This window comes from Copadichromis virginalis, linkage group LG7, assembly GCF_057382275.1.
Source record: "Copadichromis virginalis isolate Kocher_CV1m ecotype Utaka linkage group LG7, C_Virginalis_male_GT1.1, whole genome shotgun sequence".
Lineage (NCBI taxonomy): Eukaryota > Metazoa > Chordata > Actinopteri > Cichliformes > Cichlidae > Copadichromis > Copadichromis virginalis.
Window position 1 is genome coordinate 13,073,612 of NC_140624.1, and position 21,416 is coordinate 13,095,027.

The following is a 21,416-nucleotide window of genomic DNA, read 5'->3' on the forward strand; positions in this document are numbered from 1 at the left end:
GGAGGGGGAGCAAGGCGGTGTGAGACACAGAAAGGCAGAGAAGACACGCCGTGAGTCTCGCTGAACAGAACTCAGATCTGACGGGAACACTCAAGGTCGAATCAATAAAACACACGGAACATCAAAATTGAGCAAATTTGTAGTGTATTCAACCTTCTCAGTTCAGCATTCTCCTAAAATGTTTTTCAGCAGAGGGCACTATTCCTCATGTACGCCATAAAAAATGCAAGAAATGAATGAACGAATTTACAGTCTTAGATTTAAGAATTTTAAAAAGTGAATGTGAATTATAAATACACAGTTCGCTAGGACTGAAATGATATATTAGTATGAAGAAATCGTAAGTATGAATTAAAGGGTGTCCTTTCCCTCAGTTCCTCTTAAAACTTCTCTTTCTGGCTTTTTCTGCAACCTTTCCTTCAGTTTTTAAGGTCTGTTTTTTTCTGCCATCATTAAGCAGTGTAGTTAAATCAATACCAGTCACTAATTGTAGACAGTAAAGATATATTTAGTGCTAAAACATCAGAGCACCAAGAAAGGAGGTGAAAGGTCACTCAAGTTTAAATTGAAATTCTTGTCTCTGCTTTTCACTGCTTGAGAAGGCAAAACTTTCTTTCAGGAAACTGTCTAGCTTGTTGACTTTTTTTGTTAAGAGCCTGGCTGAAAGTTAACTTCTTGGTTCCCTCGTGTTTGAGCTCTGTATGACTGACTGGTTCAATAATGTAGCTCTCCTGGTACAACAGTGGGGCTGCACTTGCACCATTTGGAGGATGCATATACACACACATGACACATATACACGCATGACGCAGATGTTTTCTTAACTAAATGACAATTTCTTCAACTTTGTTTTGTTCTCAGCACAAGAATTGTTTCTCCTCTCATACCTGCCTGCGCGTTTGAGAGTGAAGTAGAGGCAAAGCTTGTATTAGTTGGACTGCCCGATCCCGGCTTTGATGCACTTTACATGCTATTATTCCCACTGGTGCCTTATACAGCCATCTCCACGGTGATATATGAACACTCCATTAGTCTGGAGTGTCCCTAGTGTGCTTCTTCTTTGCACAGGTACATTGTGGCTGAAGATAAGTGTCACACTTGCCTTAAATCCACCCTTGAGCTCCATTTCAAGTTTTTCCAATCAGAAACTGACCTGTTGAGATGCGTAGGGAGTTATGGGCGGTAAATATTGATACATTTGCAGGAGCCACACAGGGCTTTTCCAATGCGTGTACAGTCATGCATCCAACCAGGCACGCTAACCAGAGGTACTCTAAACAGGAAAGTGTGTATGCGCACACACGGGGTTGCCATCTTTTTTCACAAGCATCACTGAGAAAGGCAGTGCTGTCCTTTGAAAATAACCACTATCTGTTGTTACCTGTCCCCCATAGGAGTAAAGCTACGGGCAATGTCTGTCAGAGGAGAAGAGAGGATGCAATTTATTCTACTCTTTCCTTTGCTTGAGCTCAGAATGAAGGAGGCAGACACTGAGAGAGAGAAAGCGGGGTGCAGCCGGTTCAAAGGCATTGGGATTCATCCAAAAGAGAATCAGAGAGAGAGCCAGAAAGGAAGGAGGGGCAGTTGGAACAGGAAGAATGAAAACGAGAACAGAGAAAGATACAAATTTAGTTCAAGGATTTTTCTCATTTTTAGGTCCTTTTTGTAATTTTGGCCATCAGTCCTATAGATAGATTTTTTTGCAGACAAGAACAGCAGCATTGTTCATATCTATTTTTACCTTCAGAATCAATTATATACATAAATTAGCTGTAATGGTGACTTATTTGCAGCCTGTATGACTGACTGCTGTTGTTTCTTAGACCTTTTGTTTTTTCATTTCCCTGATGCTTCCGTTTCAGAAATGGCTTTCGTAGTAGTACACGGTTGTCTTTGAAAGTGGGAAGAAAGAGGCGATCCTGAGCAGTGCTGCAGTTTTGCAGTTACAGCTCTGGTGTAGCACAGCTTCATATCCTTTCTATCCTTCACCAAGGTCAGCAGAGGGGCTGGAGCTTGGCCACACTGTGCCACTGCTCTCCCAGTGGCTCTCGGCCCTCTGCAACAACCCTCTGTACCAGCCAATACTAACAGATTAGTAGCTCAACACCTGAGGTGACAAAGAGGTAGTTCAGCATAACGGTATCATTAGCAAATACCTCGGAGACTTTCCCCAGCACCAATCCGTTCCCAGGGAACAATGTCAAACCCCATCTGCCAGTGGAGAAGAGCCAAGAAAAAAAAAGAGAAAGATTTACCTAATGATGTGCCTCGCACACAGTCACAGGACATTTGTGCACCATTAGTTAGATAGAGTGAGATAGAATGAGCAACACACACGCCAAGAGAGACACCTCACTTATCTTCATGTTTGAAAAGCATGATTTAACTCATACTGTGTGGAATCATAATTCATTCAGACCTTTCCCACAAGCCAGGCAGAAAAGGTATTAATTTAATAAACCTGTAAAGAAAAACCCTGTCTGGAAGCAGAGTAAATGGCAGTGATGGATTAGCCCAAGCTCAGAAACTTAATTTTAGGGAAATCGCTTTAAACCTTGAACACTGAGAACCTGAAGTATTTATGAGGAAGTGAGGCTTCAGTGATGGAGCAAGCCAAGGAAGAAAATCACCTCACTTTCTTGCGGGGTCAAGTCAGGTTCAGACCAAATGAGTAATACCTCAAGGATTTCTCATGCACGCATATAATAAGAAAAAGAATTGGCCACATCCTCTTTTTTTAGTTGTGTGCGTATTTGTCACACTTAAAAGTTTCTGCTCGTTAAGCGAGTTTTAATGCTTCATAACCCAAGTAAATAGAAAATACAGTTTTTAAATGGTAATTTTATATATTAGGGGGAAAAATGCCCCCTAAACCTAATAACTGGTTGTGCCACCCTTAGCAGCAAGAACTGCAATCAAGCATTTGTTATAACTGGCAATAAGTCTTTCAGATCACTGTGGAAGAATTTTGTCCAACTCTTTCTTGCAGAATTGTTTGAATTTAGCCACTTTGGAGCGTTTTTGAGTGTTTTGGGGGCCAATATAGGATGATGGCAAAGCATCTCAATCAGATTTAAGTCTCCAAAAGCTTTATTTTGTTTCATTTCTTTTTTTCCCTTCAGCCCCTGGTGGCCGGACATTCTCTTTCAGGGTTTTATGGTAGAGAGCAGAATTTATGGTTTCAAGTTGTCCAGGTCCTGAAACAGCAAAGCAGCCCCAGACCATCACACTATCACCACCATGCTGGACTGCTGGTATGATGTTCCGTTTATGAAATACTATATTAGTTTTAATCGAGATGTAACAAGTCTCAAACCTGATAAAGTTCAATTTTATCATCAAGATGTTTTTTTTTTTTGGGCAAATGTGAGACGAGTCTCTGTTTTCTTTTTGCTCAGCAGTGGTTTTCTCCTTGGCGCTCTCCCATCAATGCCATTTTTGCCCAGTCTCTTTCTTATTATTGAATCATCAACTCTGACCTTAACAGAGGCGAGGCTTGCAGTTCTTCAGATGTTGTCCTGGGTTTTTTTGTGACCCAAATGAGTCATTATTGAGTTGAGAATTATTAAGTAACTTTGGTAGGCTGGCCACCCCTGGGAAGGTTCACTATCAACCACTGTTCCAGGTTTCCTTGCTGGAGTCCCAAAGCCCTAAAAATGGCTTTGTAACCCTTTCCTCCTCCCCCCCACTCCCACCCTTATTACTAATGGTAGTTAATGATTTAACAAGGGAGAGCATTTACTCTTTTTTTCTTTTTTTAAACAAAGGAGCAGTTAAGTTTTTAAATCATCATTTAAAAACTATTTTGTCTTTACTTGGGTTTTCTTTGTCTAAAATTAAAATCAGTTTGATGATCTGAAACATGCAAGTATGACAAATCTAAAAAAAGAAGTGCCTTGTATGTGCACAGGGAAACATCATGTGTATACTATAAGGGACACTGTGTACAGAGGAAATTAAAGAAATAAAGATGCGGGGTAGCATGAACTGTGGACAGGTTTATAAAGACATCAATGTACCAGTGGCTGCAGCGGCAAAAGATCGAAGGGAGTCCGGCAGCAGCGGCGAAAAAGGGGATTAGATCATAAGATCGATCAATGCTGTACATGATGCTGGCTGCAGAATGGCCACTATAGTAGCAACAAAGTAGACAAAGACGTTAAGCAGAATGACTGGCACTGATGAAAGTGTCTGGTTGCTCTGCTGGGGCCCATTCACACAGATGGGACAGCGTTTTGGCTCCATCCCCAGCTAAGTAACTCTCACTGAGATGAGGATGCTAGGAGCATGTCTTTTATTATACTGTCTCCAGTAATTGAGACAAGATAAAATACAGCGTAAACTCATCAGGTACAAGTTAGATGGTAATTAAATAAGGGAAGTGGTGCTTTATTTGTGTGTATAAGTTTGTAGGGTAGGAGAGAAGGGGGGAGGCTGCAAATGGGAAAATTTATCCAGAAGGAATGAGTGACTATGAGCTCCTCAAAGGTATTGATTAATTGATTACAGCACACACACGCACACACTCATAAAGGGAAGCAATAAACAACTGCAAACATTAAGCACTAATATACAGTTGCTCTTGATGCTGTCTTGTAAATTACCTTCTGAAACTCTTGACTGGCTATTCAGTGAAAATAAAATAAGGACACCAGGGTGCAGAGCGGTGACATTTGCCATAAATTCACCATTAATTATGATTTAGGTCTAAAATACATAAAGTGTCCATTCAATACCAGGCCAAGACCCAGATCACTGCCTAGTGGCCATTCAGAATGAATGAATGTGACCACTGGTTTCAGGTTACGAGCACAGAACATGAGTTTAACCAAACAGATGCAGTATTTGCTCCTTAGATTAATTTTATAAAGCTTCTGGGATGTGTGTCTATGAATTAAATGACTTACAAATCATCAAAATCATCTATATTTCATTGAAAATAGTACACACAGATATTAAATGTTGAATCTGAGACAAAATTATTTTGCCTTCAAGGCTATAAAACATTTAACAGTAGAAAGTCTCATGGCTAATTAGGTTAATTGGTAACAGGTCAGTCACATACCTTCATTGACCTTTCTTTAACCCACTAGGGCCACCATGGTAACAAAGAGACAGACAAATAACTCTTTGTTTTCTTTTTTTTACATCCACACCTCAATTAGTTACAAAAAGAGCAGATAAACTGACAGAGAAAGATGTCACCCTCTCTGCTTTCTCAATAAATAAACACTGGGGAAGGTTAATCTCTGAAGTGTAGTGGTTTACAAATTATCCTAACAAAAGGTGGATCCCCTAATTTGGTCTTGTGAGGAAACCAGAGTACCCAAGGAGAACCTGTGTAGACATGGGGAGAACACACAAACTCCAGATGGTGGATTCAAACCTAGGGCCTTCTTCTTGTGAGACAAAAGTGCTAACCACTGCCCCACCGTGACGTCCAATAATGAGTTTCAACTGTTAAAATGATTTGTAAATTATCAGCCCTGCATCAGACTGTAAACCTGTCCTAGTCGTGCCCTGCCTCTCGCTCAACGATAGCTTGGATAGTTACCAGCCCACCCATGAGCCTGAATTGAATAAGATGGATGGAGGGATGGATTTGTTGATAACTGGATTCTGCATCCTAACATCTTTGTGCTTACACATGTGCATTGCACATACAGCTGTATGGATACTTTCATCTAAGTGGTTATGTTGATATCCTATGTTCTGGTTTAAGTTGCAGACATCGTGTGGATCTATCTGACAGCAAGACATTTTTGAAGTGCTGCTTGACTCAGATTGTCTGTCTCCTCTCAATTTCTCTCGCCCTGCTCAAATAACTATATAGCCCTGTGGTTCCTCCTCTATAAACTTGAACCAATTCGCACCAATCTGCTGAACTCAGCAGGATCGGACAGGGGAAAATGGACCACAACCGTGTGCGCCTGCAGGCTACTCCACAGCAGCACTGAGAAGACTTAATCTCATTCAGGCTCTTCAAGCACTCTGCTTTACACCTATCTCTTAGCTTACTTTTTCACACTTAAAGAGGCATTTCATAATAGATACGATACAGAACACTGATTTTTTTTTTCATACTTGAGAACTTCAGTTTCCTGAGAAAGCACTGCCCAGATTTATTGAATATGAAATCAAATGCCTACTTACAACCTGTAAAATGCCCGATGAGTCATCAAGTCATGTCTTATTAGAACCAAAAGAAGGAAAGAAACCCTGAAAGAAGAAACCAGCTAAGCAGCAAATCACCTTAAGTGCTGCTAGTAATATCTTACAAGGTAAAAACCAAGGTAAAAAGATTTATTCAAGATTTTTAAAAAATATGGGTTTATTATTGAATCATATACTACTAATAGACCAATACAGATAATTATTTTAAGAATGTAAAAATTATCATATGTATACATCATATAATAAATTCTTTGTACTTCATATTTTATAACAAATACCTAGTAGCAAGTTTGACTTTTTATTACTTGTGGCATAGATTCAACCAGATGCTGGAAACATCCCGTGATGATTTTGCTCTATGTTGGCATGATAGCATCACACAGACACTGCAGATATGTTGGTATGAGATATCTCTCATTTCACAATGTCACAAAGGTACTCTATTGGATTGAGATCTGGTGACTGTGGAGGCCGTCCGAACACGGTAATCGCATCATGTTCAAGAAACCAGATTGAGATGATTTGAGCTTTAGGACATGAATCATTGTCCTCCTGGAAGAAGTCATCAGACGATGGGTACACTGTAGTCAGCAACAACACTCGGGTAGGCTGTGGGATTTAAATGATGCTCAGCTGATATTAAGGAGCCCAAGGTGTGCCAAGAAAGTATCCCTCAAAACATTACACCACCATCACAAGGTTAAACAGCTAATACAAGGCAGGATTCTGCATTCAGAGATCCTCTTCTGCATACCTTGGTTGTAACGACTAGTTACTATTGGCTTCCTATTAACCCAGAGCAGTCTGGTCATTTTGCTCTGACTTCTGTCATCAACATGGCACTTTCATCCAGAGAACTGTGGCTCACTGGATATTTTTTCTTTATCATTCTCTGTAAACTCTGTGGTTTTGTGATAACATCCTAGTAGCTCAGCAGTGAAATACTCAGCCCCCATTCGGCCCCAGCAACTATGCCATCATCGAAGTTTTTATCTTTTGTCCTCATTGAGCAGGTCATCCCAAGCATGTCTACATGCCTACATGTATTGAGTTGCTGACATATTATTGACTAATTAGATTTTTGCAACAACAAGCAATTTAATGAGTGTACCTAAAAAGTGGCAAATGGTTATGCATGATGTACTGTAACTAATACATCATGACTGAGTGGTTCGAAACCCTCTGACTTGAGCATGACACTACTTCTGCATCACCTCAAGCATTTTTTTTCCTGCATTATGTTGTGTAAAAATCATTTTATGACTGATGAACTGATACTGTCCGAAAAATATTATTGGTCTGCTTCTTTTTGCATGTGTCAATAAGTACAGTTAAGGACCTAGCATGTGTGTCTGGTGTGCCACCTGCATCCTTCTAACCTTCTTTGGGAAAATCCATGCAGCTTCTCAGTATAACCAGATATTTCCACTGGTTTCGGAAAGCAATCAGCTATCATCACTTCACTCCATGGTACAGCCTAGCAGAAGGGGCTCGGCAATAGTCCCAGCCAGAGAAATGGGCCACAGATACCAAGCAAATGGAGATGGATGGGGCTCCATGTGCAGAGCAGCAGACAAGCTGTCCCTGATAAATGGTTTTTCACCAGGACACTTGATCTCTCTCGCTCTCAGCCTAAAAAGCAATCTCACACTTTGCATGTCTGTGAATATTAACAAACCCTCAAACCCTGCACTCAAATGTCATCTATTGTGTCGCACATGGTGCCAGGCAAGAGAGCCAATTTGATAGAGAGGACTGTTACTGTGTGTGTTTGAAATAGAGTCAGAGGGAAGAGAAAAAAAAAGAGAAATCCTGTTCTCTTTTCAGACATCCATCAACAAAGAACAGGTACAGTATGGCTCTGGTGCCAAAGCCCCATGACATATTGCTGCTGCCAAGCTTCACACTAGACTCTGGCAGTGTACTTCATAGCTATATTCTACAGTCTGGATTTTTTTTTAATTATTACATCTTATTTCAACCTTGAGCACTTCAACCCTGGGCTTTTTTTTAATAATGTGCAGTTTGACATGCTGCTATATTAATGCATTTTCATGGGGAGAAAGAGGGTGGAGAGCTTTAATTCAGGCAGTAAATAAAGATTTTGTTAGCAAGTGCAATTAGTCCAGGTGCCTGGGCACAATTTTTCCTTATCTAATGTCTAACATTTCCATGCAACATGGCACGGGGCTAATTCCACACAACACACAGAGAAATGGCACTCATCAAACAGAATCATCTAGCATGATCTGCAGCTGGCAGCTTGGAGAATTAAAGTGCGGAGGAAAGTCGTGTGCTCCATTTCTCCTCTCCGCCTCTCTTCTCCGCTCAAAATGGCAGGTTAACCCATATGAACCATCTGTCATTGCTGCAGTGCTTCACACCTCCTAGTCTGGCCCCTGGAAATCAGTGGCATATGTTACTACTGCTGTGGACAGCAGGCTGATCTGGGGATGATAAGACAGGACAAGCTTAGGATGTACAGCTCAGGGTTTAAAGGCTGAGGCCAGGCAGACACTCTTTAAGGGAAAGAAGCATAAAACTCTTTGTAGATACACATCTAAAAGTGCGTTTGGACTGACAGAATTGTGCAGATACATTCTTTTCTTTTTGTAAAAAAGCATATCAGTAATCTGGGGCATATATATTGTCCTTTTATAAATCTCAGTGTGCATGTCCACAAGCCTGATTTTTGGTCCAACCTTTACGCATGAACAGATGCAGGCACTCCCTTATTGTTACTTCCACAAAGAATTTCTGTTTGCAAAATAGCTTTTGAATAACAGCCATAACAGCTAAAGAAAACAGCAAAGAAGTCCCAAATGGGACTCTAAAACACTTGTTAGCAAAGCAGAAAAGAGAAAAACAACTGGAAATATGTATTTAGTGATCTCAATAACAAACAGAAGAAAAAAATCTGAAGAAAAAACTAAAGAGGACCCCAGCAGACACAAACATGGGCAGCAGTCGAATAGCAAACAAGAGACAAAGAGGCGCGTCAGTTCACACAAGGAAAGAAAGCCAATATGCAGCCTCACAGCTATTTACACCACCAATTTCCAATGATAATAACACACCCAATAAAACTGAGCATGAACTAAATGATCTGTAATAAACTTTGTGAATGGTAAATTGTACATATTAGTATAAATAGGTGTGTTTAGAAACAACAGGTATTTATTATAACAATACATGCAAGCTCTGAGCTTGATTTTCAACCCCACCTCAGTGTACTTGCTTGATTCTAAAGAACATGTGTTGTGAGGTCCACACAGTCTACATTCTTCCTTTATGTGTGGGAAACAGTGTACAATTGGCTTTTGTGTGTATACACTGTTGTTGCATCAGACTCCACCTAGTATTAAAGGTCATTAAGCTCAAGGAGTAAAGCAAAACTAAATATGCCACCTTGCTACTGTACCATTGCTTAAACCAGTCATAATTTTTTCTTGGCCGACAGAGTTCTGAGAGTTTTTTTTTAGAGGGATAGTGATGGTTTCACAGCTTCAAAACAGATTTTTTGTGTTGAAGAAATAGAGTAACCTGTGACTGAACAGATGCCCACTTCACCGCGCTGCTATTTTTTTTCTGTACAGCTTCCAGGTTTGCAAATAATTCAAGTACTACAATATTTTAACAGTCAGTAGGTATGTGCTTTGGATGCACACAAACAACTGGCTGGTCTGGTCATTTTCATTAGCCCTGTTACACATTAAATGCCACAAGGTTGATTAGGTTGCTACAACTGGGTAGTTAGTGTGTTTATATTAACAACAACAACAACAACAACAACAACAAAAAAACTATTATTATTTAATATAAAAAGATAAGGGGCCATATTTAAGTCACCAAAGGTGGATGGGTAGTTGCACTGCCCTGAATATGGACATTACAGCAAGTTTTGGGGAAAAGTGAGCAGCCAAAAATCTATTAATAATTCCTCCCTGCTCACCACTGCACCGAATCTGCAAGTACTGTGTGTGCCCCTGGTAGTCCACAAGAACATCCACCTCCTACGTAGTCGCCCACATCTCCTGATAAAGAGCCATGAGAAGCTGTTATTGAGGACTAAATGTGCATCTCTGGTATGCTGTTTTTCTGCTCACTTTTCACAGGAATAAAAAAAGAAAGAAACCAAAAAAAGAGAAAAAAACAACAACCAAAGTTAGTGAGTGAAAGTAAGTGATGATAGCTAGAAAAAAGAAAAGGATTTCTAATCACCAACACAGAAGCAAAAAATAACTGCAAACCAAAACACGACCAAAGCAGGTTTACTGTCCCGTAAACTATCACTTACAGAGAGCTAAATTTAGCCAATTACATGCCTAGTAGAAGAGTTTTCACAAGAGCACATTCCAATAAACAAGAGAAAATGTATTTACAGGCCAACGCAATTATAGATAATAATAGCTTGATCAAGTCATCACTCCTGATTGAAGGCTGGCATTGACTGATTTAAAGTCCTGTGGCCACCGCTGTGTCATTCCTTGGATGCTACACACTTGATTCATAAAGGTAGCTATAACCTGTGACGCTGGAGCTGTCACCGAGAGCGACAATGACAAATGCACTCGTGAAAGTAATGACAGGTATGTGGCTGGAATTCCAGTGACCTGAAAATCAGGAATTCCAATCTACAAAAGGTCATCGAACACAGCGTGACGCTCTCATGGGTGAGAGATTGCTTAATAGTTTCATCAGTGTGCTGAGTGCTTCCAAATCTCGCCAAAAACAAAGAGGGGGTTTCTTCAATCAGCTTTAAATACCCACTTACTTTTCATCACAAATCATATTTACACTGGTGATTTCATAAATCCTCCACAGTCACATCTTGACACCGCATGAGTTTTTCATAGCACAATGCTAAATCTCTGGGGCACCAGGGCTTCATATGGTGTCCTTTGAGACTGCCTGCTGTGATGATCATTTTGCTGGGCTGCCAGATCCTGCCCTTTTGCCGTGGCTTTGCTATGCACTTGTTTTCTGTTCATTTTGTGAGCAAGTGAGCGAGAAAAATATGAGGTACGATAACAGAGCGGGTGTTCGGGACAGGACCCATCTGTTCTCGCCCTTCATCCCGCAGAGCCATCATCCTGGACAAGGCCATATCAGGCAAAGTCCAGCGGGATATTTTCATCTGACACACCAGGGCTTGGATGGCACCCCCCCCCCCCCCAAAAAAAATGGATGCTCCAATTAACCTTATGCTCTTCGTCTTCTTTTTCTGCATGGATGCCAGCATTGCAGCATGCCAAAAGGGTTGTGAGTCACGCGTCCTGAGTGGAAAGCCATGGACACTCGCTACAGGGGTGCTCAAGGAGGGGTGTGTCCTATCCTGAGAACACTGGGCCAAACGGCGATATGGTGATAAGCAAACAACACAAACGCAGGACAAGCAGGCTTCATGGAGAGAACCAGGGCTCTGACAGCTCAGGACAGCTATGGTGCTCTTTTTTTTTTTCCTGCCAGAAATCAACATTGTGAACAGAAGCCTGTCTGGTGAGAGAAATCGCTGTGTCATTGAGCTGAAATGAACAGATCAGTGGAGACATTGTCCATTTAACACAGTGACACTAATAAATTCAGTGCCAAATATCCCCCACTCTCGGACTCCAATATAAAATGCGGAATGATTCAATATGCCAGGTGTAATTACAATGTGCAATAACGAGCAATGGAGAGAGTGATGGCAGAGCTTCTCCCCCGCCAGGGTAGATTATAGATTGCAGTAATTGCAATTCTGCCTTACTTATGAATGTGGCACTAACACGCAAAAAGCAGACACAATGACTCAGTCACCATATCTCTAGTATCTTCCTAATTGTGGAGGCAAATATCCAGAACATCAATCAATACATAATTACATTTTGGGACTTTTTAGTACACAAATTAATTATAGAAAATTTCCATGTGCAATCGTGCCACTGGTTTGTTTCCAATTGTCTCAAAATGCACAAAGTTTGAGACACAAATCACAAGCTGACCTCATTGTGCTGCTTTTATTTGTTACAAGTGCTTATTAGTTATATAATCACTCCAAGGGGTACCACAAGCTGCCAAGCAAACAAATGATGGGACTCACCCCTCTCTGCTATCCTCTTCATCTGGGTTAGATATGAGCTGGGATCCAGCGAGGGATATGTCCAGTGCCGCCAAAGGCAAATCTCTGTAGGTGAAGCTGACCAGCTGGACGGGGGCCACACACTGGTTGTCGTCCTCTACCTGCTGGGAGATGACCTCCAGCTCTGAGGCTCCGGTCTGGGGAGGAGCCCTGTCACATGCAATACACACCATAAACAGAGCAGCAGTGAAGTCAGAGAACTGAAGTGGTTGCTGATAGAGTCATCCATGAGTAATTTTGCAAGTTCTAGCTGATTATACGATAGCGACAACTGGTATCTACATGTTGTCTGTGTGCAGCAGCGAGAGTTATAAAGCACAAGTGACAGTGCTTCATGCAGCCTTTAGAGCAAGGTTGCATGAAAATGTGCCGCTTATTTAAATTACCCAATATTCTCACCAGGAAAACGTCTCAGTCAGTGCAACCACGACATCCTGAAATTCTTTGTGTTCTTGCCTCACAACACCTAACTGCACACATGGAAATAGTATGTTCACTAAAACAAAACACACACCAGCTTTAATGAGAAAAGACTCTTGCTTTCTACAGCAAAGTAGAATAAATGTGGGTTGGCCCCATACCTTACAGGAAGCCACCGTTTTGCATTAATCTGTGTAAACCCATGACTTAAATTTGCCTGAACTGAGCACAGTTACAATTTTAACTAGAAGAGTTGCATTTCCTGCGAAAATGCAGTGTGAATCTGCTGAAAACAGCTGAAGAAGCAGGAATTTCTGCTGAAAAGAGGTAAAGAAACTGAAAATTGTGATGAAAAGAGGTGAAAAGCCAAAAATGCTGCTGAAAGGGGGTGAAGAAGCTGAAATATGTACTGAAAAGACGTGAAAAAGTTAAACTGTCTGCTGAAAAGAAATGCTGCCATGAGTAGGGTTTGAACGCAGCCTCCTGGTCCCAAGGTAACCACTCATCTCACTGGTTCTCAGGTAACTGAAAGGAGGTGAAAAAGCTGAAAATTCTGCTGAAAAGAGATGAAGAAACAAAAACTTGTGCTGAACACTGGTGAAGAAACTGAAAATACTGCTGAAAAGAGGTAAAGAAACTGAAATTCGTGGTGAAAACAGGTGAAAAAGCTGAACTTTCTGCTAAAAAGAGGTGAAAAAACTGAAAATTCCACTGAAAACAGGCCAAGAAGCTGAATATTCTGGTGAAAAGAGGTGAAGAAGCAAACCTTTCTACTGAAAAGGGGTAAAGAAGTATAGAAGAATCTGGAATTTTTGCTGAAAAGGGGTGAAAAAACTGAAAATTCTGCTGAAAAGGGGTGAAGAAGCTGAAATTTGTGTTGAAAGGAGTTAAAAAAGTTAACTGAAAAAAATGTTGCCATAAGCGGGATTTGAATCTGGGCCTCCTGCTCTGAAAAAGGCTGCTCATTTCACTGAGCTAAAACACAGCTCACCCCAGCAAGCAAAGTCAGTGACCACACTGATAATGTGGTTCATTCATTTCAATGGGACAAAAAAATTCATAAAAAGCTTAATATTTTAAAAAGTATAATAGTTAAAAGTACAAAAATATATAGCAGGAATGAGCTGAAGTAGCAGAATATTGTGAAATTTGAATGGTGAAAATCGTGTGGACGCCTACAGCATCCACACAATAAAGAGAAACAGGAACAGCATTCACACAATAACTACTAGTTCACAGCATGCTTGTGCTCTATATTTTAGTGACACCTGTCACACAGGGCCTGGTAGCTTTGACTGACAGATGTGATAGGTTAGGTGTGCTGATATGGGATGTCGGTGCCCTTTGGGGCATTTTAATGGAAGTTTATGACATAACAAGACACAGACATGACTCGAACTTGACAAACAAAGAAAACTTGGACATGAAACATGACAGATAAACACACGTAGACTTAACATGACCAGCCGATGCGGGAAACTTAACACAGGGATGAGACAAAAAGGAAGCTTGATAAATCATGAACTAAAACTGTAACCTAGGCATGACAGAATGTAACTAGATAAACTGAAATGAACTTGACTCAAATGAATAACAAAACATCAAGAAACTCAGAACACTGGGTCACACGACCCAGTACCATGACAACTTAGCAATAATTCGAATTAATAATGTCTGTGCAGTGCATCCACACAGTCTGTGAATACATCTAATAAGTAGGGTCAGGTGGCTGGTCATCTACTAAATGGTAAACGATCTGGTTCTTACTTGAGCACCTCATTTAGCCATTCATACAAGCCCCTTTTCTACACTTTCTATCTGCTCACACTCGGGGTTAGTATCTTGCCCATGGATATTTGGCATGCATCAAACCACCAACCTTCCGATTAGTAGAGTATCTGCTCTACATGAGTCACAACCACCCTTTTACTAATGAGAACGTTGGTGAATGCGTGTGTGTGAACATTAACTAGAAAGAACTTAAGCATAGAAAAAAGTTTTTGTATGAAGTGCAGTCTATTTACCATTTACCAGGCTTACAGGTCTTATACGATAACTTAGTAATTCAGCTGCTCTTCAAAAAAGTAACACAGTGGAGACCAAAACACTGATGTTGAGGCTTCAAAATGCACAGTCTAGAAACCCCTAGGTGACATCATGTTGGCTACATCCATCTTTTATATACACTTTGAACAAAACTGTATTTGTCAAATTTTATAAATGGCATTGCAGAGCAAACCATCTTTCCCCCCTTTGGTTTTTTGTGTGCTCCGTGACGCTAGCTATATTTGGCAGGACCAGACAAGGTGTCACTTGATCTAGGAATGAGATCTTAAAACTTAAATGTGCAGGGAGGGCTGTGATATCACAAGCTCAACCAATAGCAGACAAGGAGAAGGCACCATGGAAGAGAAGAGTCACATTCCTTGGCTGCAGTCCCAGTGCAGCCAGCGAGGAGACATCAATAACCGGAGTACTTAACAGTGGGGGAAGTCATTGATTACAAGGCAGAGGGATCAAAAGCCACTGGGCTGGTGAATTCTACAACCTCTGCGCTGGAGGTGAAGCAGAAAGGGTGGAACCAGTTAGTAGAAGATCACTGAGCAGACCCACCTTCATGGTAAATGTTAACGTAGGGAGACCTTTAAAGAAAATAGGTCCTTCTCTTTCCTGATTTATTTCTTGACTAACAGCTGTGTATTGGACTTCCTTGAAAGCTCATGTTGTTCTTCTCACAAGAATTCACTTGAAATATATTCTTAGATTTGCACATAAGGACTACAAACAAACAAACAAACAAAAACAAAACACTCTACCCTGATTTTCGTAGATAAAATGACTGACTGTTATGCGAGTCCAGCTTGAAATTGGTGCTCAGCTTCAGGGTCAAACGCCCATATATAACTTTGTCCTCTACAAAACATGCCTGCGTTGTTATCTGTCGAGTTGGCACTTCTGACCAGCTGCAACAAGGACGCTAATGACTGATGACAGCCACAAACTGTTTAGTGCATCAAAATCACATTTTCAGACAATCACAAAGCAGGCCAGGAGTGATTATGTGCAGGGTGCAGTGGAGTGGCTGGTTGCCATTGTAGGGAGTGAGTGGAATCTTCACATATGAACACCCTGCTGCCCCCCTCAGTGATGCAGGCAAGGACAGCCGGCAGCATGCCAAAGGCGAGTCTCTTTTCGGAAGCATGCAATATTAGTACACGCCACGAGGAAGCAACAAGGTTAAGAGAGAGCATGCATGGCTGCAGGGAAAATCTTGCACCTATACAGAGTAAAACTGAGAGCTTAACACTAACCCAAAATATGCAATTTTCTTCTTCACAAGCTAATGTTTAGAAATGCCACACAGATGCATACACATGGCATTGGTTAATACAGCCAGGTCTTTAAGGTTGTCATGTAAGGAAACTGTAATTTAATATGTATTTTAATTAATCTAAACACCAATGAAGTAAAAACTACCTTATATAGAAGAAGAAGAGGAGGAGGAAGTAGATAGTTATGTGTGCTTGATTTGGCAGAGTTTTACACTTCCTGACCCAACCTCAAAGGGGATTTCTGTTATTTGTTGGAACTGAACCAGCAACCTAATAGTAACCTTAACCGTGAGTGCAAAACTAAACTAAACTAAACTAAACTAAATTCAGTTTGAAAGAAAGACTGAAACTGAATTTAGCTTATTTAAGTGATGTCAAATCTCTGTATTCATTGAGTTATGGATGAACATGATTTACTTCATCTTGTTTACTTCGTCTTGTTTATGTATGAGAATTTTGTAGCTATATTAATAATTACTAATATTGACTTTAAACTGCCAACAACATATGATAACAAGGTAATAAAAAAGAAGATGGCATGCATTATTGGATTCTGTCAGAAAGGTTAAGACTGCTGCCTGTCACTTAATATTTTAAATAACCTGTTCAGAGCAATAAATCTCCAGCTTCTGTCACTGCATTGAAAAGTGCTGCCTCAGCACGAACTGTTGGTTTGCAGAGGGCACTGGTATCATTGTCATTCGGAGCGCTCGCTGCCACAGTATCTCTGGCCGACCATCTATAACCCAGCTGCTTTGTCTTACCCAGTGAGTTAGAATGCGGACAAACTGGCTGCTCCTTGGTGCACAGCACTTCGCTGTCATGATTTCATCACAAGCCTCTGCCACAATGGTGCATTTATAGGGATCAGATATTTTTGGCAACCCCTGTGATGCTGAGTTTCAGTGGGACCTTGTTTTGACTTTGATGCCTGAAACATTCACGTGTAGTATCCAGAGATCCCTGCTAAAAAACAAATACAGACCAGCACCAATATCACCTAGTCTAACAGCGTGGCTCATAGAGGTGTTTTATTATCATTCGCATAAAAGAACAAGGTCATTAATTTACCTCACTGACTATACAGACAGTGAGGAAGACGCAATTACTTCTTGGTTTTGGTGCCACATATATGCTATATAGTTAGACACTTTAAGCTATTTAATGAATCTTAAAGGGGAATCTAATCTATCTGTCCAATCTACGACACTCAGAAAAAAGACTTAATCATATAAAAATATAAACGTCATATTTCTAGAAAAAAATAATACACCACATGTGGGAGGGAGGTGGGAGATTTAATACAGATTCAAGCGGTGAAAATAATTCAGAAGATCTGAACGAGTTTCCCCATCTGCCACATCTGCCACTTCTCAGACAGTCAGCTGCACTTAGCATTACAGTTTTTCTCAAATGCTAAAACACATGTCACAAACGTTACCACCAGGTCCCCCAATGTCCAAACACAACACCCTTCTCTAAAGCTACATAAACACAACCACACCTTCCCACTGCAAAACTCAAACTCCCACACCAAGAGAGCAGCTCGAAGCTGTCAAAACTGTAAACACTATACACAGCATTACACACTACAGCAAAACAATTGAAAACACAATGCTCAATTTGTGAGAAGGTTCTTTGTTTCATAACTGCCAATGCATATTTTAGAAGCTATACAGTAACGGATCGTCGTAGATCTCTGCAGAGGATTAGGCATTTAGATTTGTGAGTTTCATATGAGTAGTATAAATCTATAGAAAATCCTGCATGTACGTACACTACTGTAACACAACTCAATGCAAAAACAGAATCTATTGCACACAACAGTAATCTTGAAAACATGAACAGGGTGTGAAGTTTTTTTATTTACGTTATTCACACCACACACACACCACAATCACTGTGCGGCATCATGTCGCTGAGCTGTTGCTCGCATCTCGTCCGTAATGATGGTGCGAGGTTGTCTTGCTCTCCCTCCTGGACCTTCTCCTCTCCCATGTTGGCCTTCTCCTCTTCCTCATTGGCCTGCTCCTCTTCTTCCAGGGCCAGCTCTTCTCCCTCCTCTGCATCAAATTCCTCTTCCCCTGACTCTGCCTTCATCCATTGTGTTTGTTTGGAATCTTCAGCATACTGTGCACTCTGAACTTGCTTTTACATGTGGGTACAGCATTAGCAACAAGTGTCTTCAATTTTGAGTCATTGTGTGTAGTGAATGGCGCCAGGTGTGTTCCCTGTGTTCAAAGATTGGGGACTGTGGCAAGCATTTTGCATCACATGGGCTTTCATTTGAGAATATGAGCAGAGTTGTTTTGCAACATGTGTTTTAGCAAGGAAAAATGTGTTTAGATTTATGAGTACAGAGGGTTGTGTTTTGTGAATTGTGTCTTCATGTGACATGTGTTTATGGTACTGGAATATGGTGGCTACATTTAGTAAATGTGTTTAGACTACTGGTCATTTGGGTTACAGGATTGGCTTTTGTGTTTTAACATTTGAGAAAAACTGTATTAATAAGAGAAGATGACAAGTGAACATCCCTCCTGAATGTTAAGAGATGGCAGTCCATTCTCTCGCTCCCGGAAATACTTGGACGAGGACAAGCGCTACTTTCTCCCTGATCCCCTGTTTAAAGTCACTCACGGGAGGCACACGAGCATGTGCAGGTCCCATTCTGCTAATCATATCCCACCACACCGAGACTAACTGCGCATAATACAACATGTTCATAAATAGAGATTTAAGATTTCACACTCTCTCGTACACATGGTTTCAAACAAGACTCCGGAGGGTGTTATACTTACTGAGTGTTGCTCATGTCGAGGTCTTGTTGCTGCAAATAGACGTCCACGCTAAATAACCCCAAGTGTGAAATATGATTTCACCGCTGCAGAGACTGGGCTCCTGCCACACATACAGGAAACACAAGATAAAAACAGACAAAGCACATAAAGAGGTAAATAATAGGAAAGCTCCCTCTTCTGAAACTTATTGTGGCTTATGATTGGGAGCTCCAGAGCAGCAACTAATAGGTCTTGTGGGCAGATTGCCCCAAGGTTAACAATAAACAGCAATTCTCAAAATTATGAGGCGTCTACATTGTAGCCGTGCAGCACAAATGCATTCAGAGCTATCAATGAAAAATCGGTGCTTATGTTTTTCCTGAAGGTGCCTTGCTCCAACTCCAGCTTTAGCTATGCTCTGTTCAACTATTTTCCTGGGGAGCAATAAACTGTAATGGATTTTAAATCTCCTCCAATATACGCTCCGCTCTGTGAATCAGGGGCTGAGGAACATCACACCTCTTGCATAGCAAGTGCACCAGGATGCTAGCTCTTTGTGCCACAGGATAGAGAACCATTGATGTCCAAGCCTGTTTAGTGAAAGCCCATTCCGGTTACTGAAACGGACACATCATGACCTGGGAGGAAAGTCAAAAACACAGCCACCCGTTTATTTAAGATTGAATGAAATCTTGACTATTACAAGCAAAATAATGGCAATGATAGCATAGTGTTGGCCATGCCTTCATTATTTAGAAGGCATTTGATGAATTTGCGGTAGTGTTTTAGATACAAAGGCATAGCAAAAGCCTCCGGACATTCAGAGGTGAGGAGTCAGCATTCACAGCAGAGTAATGTAGTGAAGCACAGCAGATTAAATGCTACTCAGGATAAATCAGCCCAGGTCATTCAAGGGCTGAGGGTGATACTGTTTCGTTGCAGCACCCCCCTAAACGTGCAAGAAGAAAGAAAGAACTGGCCAGTGAGAGGTGACTAAAGTCAAAAAGGTTAACACTGTGCCAAAAGTGAGGAGTAACTGTGGAGGTGACTGGAAAGGCAAGTCTACTGAAAGATATGTGCCAGTCCTTTTTGGAGATAATGCACTACATACCAAAAATATTTCTGGACATCTCTCTATCAGAAAGCTCGAATTTCACAATCAGCAAATTGAGTTGACCCTTATTACTATAAGTACAGCCTTCAGTAAGTACTTCATCAGCGAGGGTCGGTGGGTGGGGGGTGGTCCACAAATGCAGCACATTTTCCTGGGCTCTTCTCAGTTCCCTGTGACTCGTTTCTGTCTGAGGCTTTCTGTATTTAGCGCAATCGAGATTCACTTGCAAACGTTTTTCACCAAGTCATTGCTACACGAACAGTTAGCTGTTAACGTGCTTTGTTTTGTTTTTTTTCCGCGCTGTTCTTAGAGGCCATAGAGCCTCATTCATGTTCATGCTCAACCCAACTGAGACACATCAACTCCTCGGTGCGCTTTAGATTAGACACCCCCTCGAAAAAGAGAAACAGGGGGTGGGGGGAATTAAACACACTAACCTCTTGTGTTGTCTTGCTCTACATTGTGTAAAGTGTGGTCGTGACTCCTTTGCCCTCGCAGTGATGATGGTTATATCTCCCTCCTCGCCGTGGATGATGATGATGATGATGATCAGTGTGAGGGAAGCTCGGATCTTGCTGTGTGTAGGTTGCGATTAGCCTTAGATTTGCGTTGGCCAAGCACCCGTATCGCCTCTCAGAAGATAGCGCACGACAAAAACACCTACTCCGGACTGTAAGCACCATCCTTCAGAAGGAGACGACGAGGCTGTCACTGAATCAGGGTGATAACGACATCTTCGCAGGGAGGCATGATGTGCTTGCAGGGCTTCCCCCAGAATCACATCAGGGACTCCATGTGCCCGATAATAATAAGAGGTTCACGAGCGGGAGCTGTCCAGGTGCTGAAAAAAAGGATTCCAGCGGTTACAGATGTGTGACAAGCAGTGCTCCGGGAGGGAAACGGATAGCCTAAGATTTACCCCAAACCCTCGCAATGATGTCATATAAAGCATGTATGCAGTCAGTGTACCCACTAAGCCATCAGAGCCCGCAAAAGTCCTCCTTTCTATGCCACCCTGGAAGCGTCGACGTAAAAAAAAAAAGAAAAAAAAGAAAAAAAAAAAAAGGGAAAAAGCCCACTCTCGCTTCACTTCACCTCTTGAGCTTCAGAGCTCCTCGCGATAACAACCCACCCGCGCGAAAAAAAGAAAAAACATATCACTAATACTCACAGTGAAGTGTTTCTGTGACCCTCGGTGGTGATTTTAATGCAGTTTATCAGTCTGCAGCACACCCAGCAGCAGGCTCTCTGCGACATTTCAATTGCATCCTAAAATGCATTAACAGGACTTAGATCCCCGAACGTCACATAAGGCAGCATTTATAAAGGGTTCATAAGTTGTGACTAATGGCTTTTATAAACGGTATTAAACAATTTGCCAAGGCTTTAGATCCCTTTGCAGAAAATAAAAAACAGTAAGTCATCCCTTAATAGATGCTCATGAGGTTTTTCACTTTTAGTGCACTAAGCTATCA

At 41.3% G+C, this 21,416-nt stretch overlaps 1 protein-coding gene across 1 annotated transcript in view; it reads right to left on the minus strand.

The window, feature by feature from the left end:
- The window catches only part of tmem266 (transmembrane protein 266), a 28,497-nt gene extending 7,533 nt beyond the window's left edge, over positions 1 to 20,964 (minus strand). Inside the window, exons 1-3 of the mRNA XM_085461826.1 lie at positions 20,379 to 20,964; positions 18,849 to 18,948; positions 12,257 to 12,445 (exon numbers count right to left, since the gene is read on the minus strand). Coding sequence (XP_085317952.1) covers positions 12,257 to 12,445; positions 18,849 to 18,862 — 203 coding nt within the window. The 5' untranslated portion in view covers positions 18,863 to 18,948; positions 20,379 to 20,964. The remainder of the gene's footprint in view (positions 1 to 12,256; positions 12,446 to 18,848; positions 18,949 to 20,378) is intronic.
- Between the last annotated feature and the right edge of the window lie 452 nt (positions 20,965 to 21,416).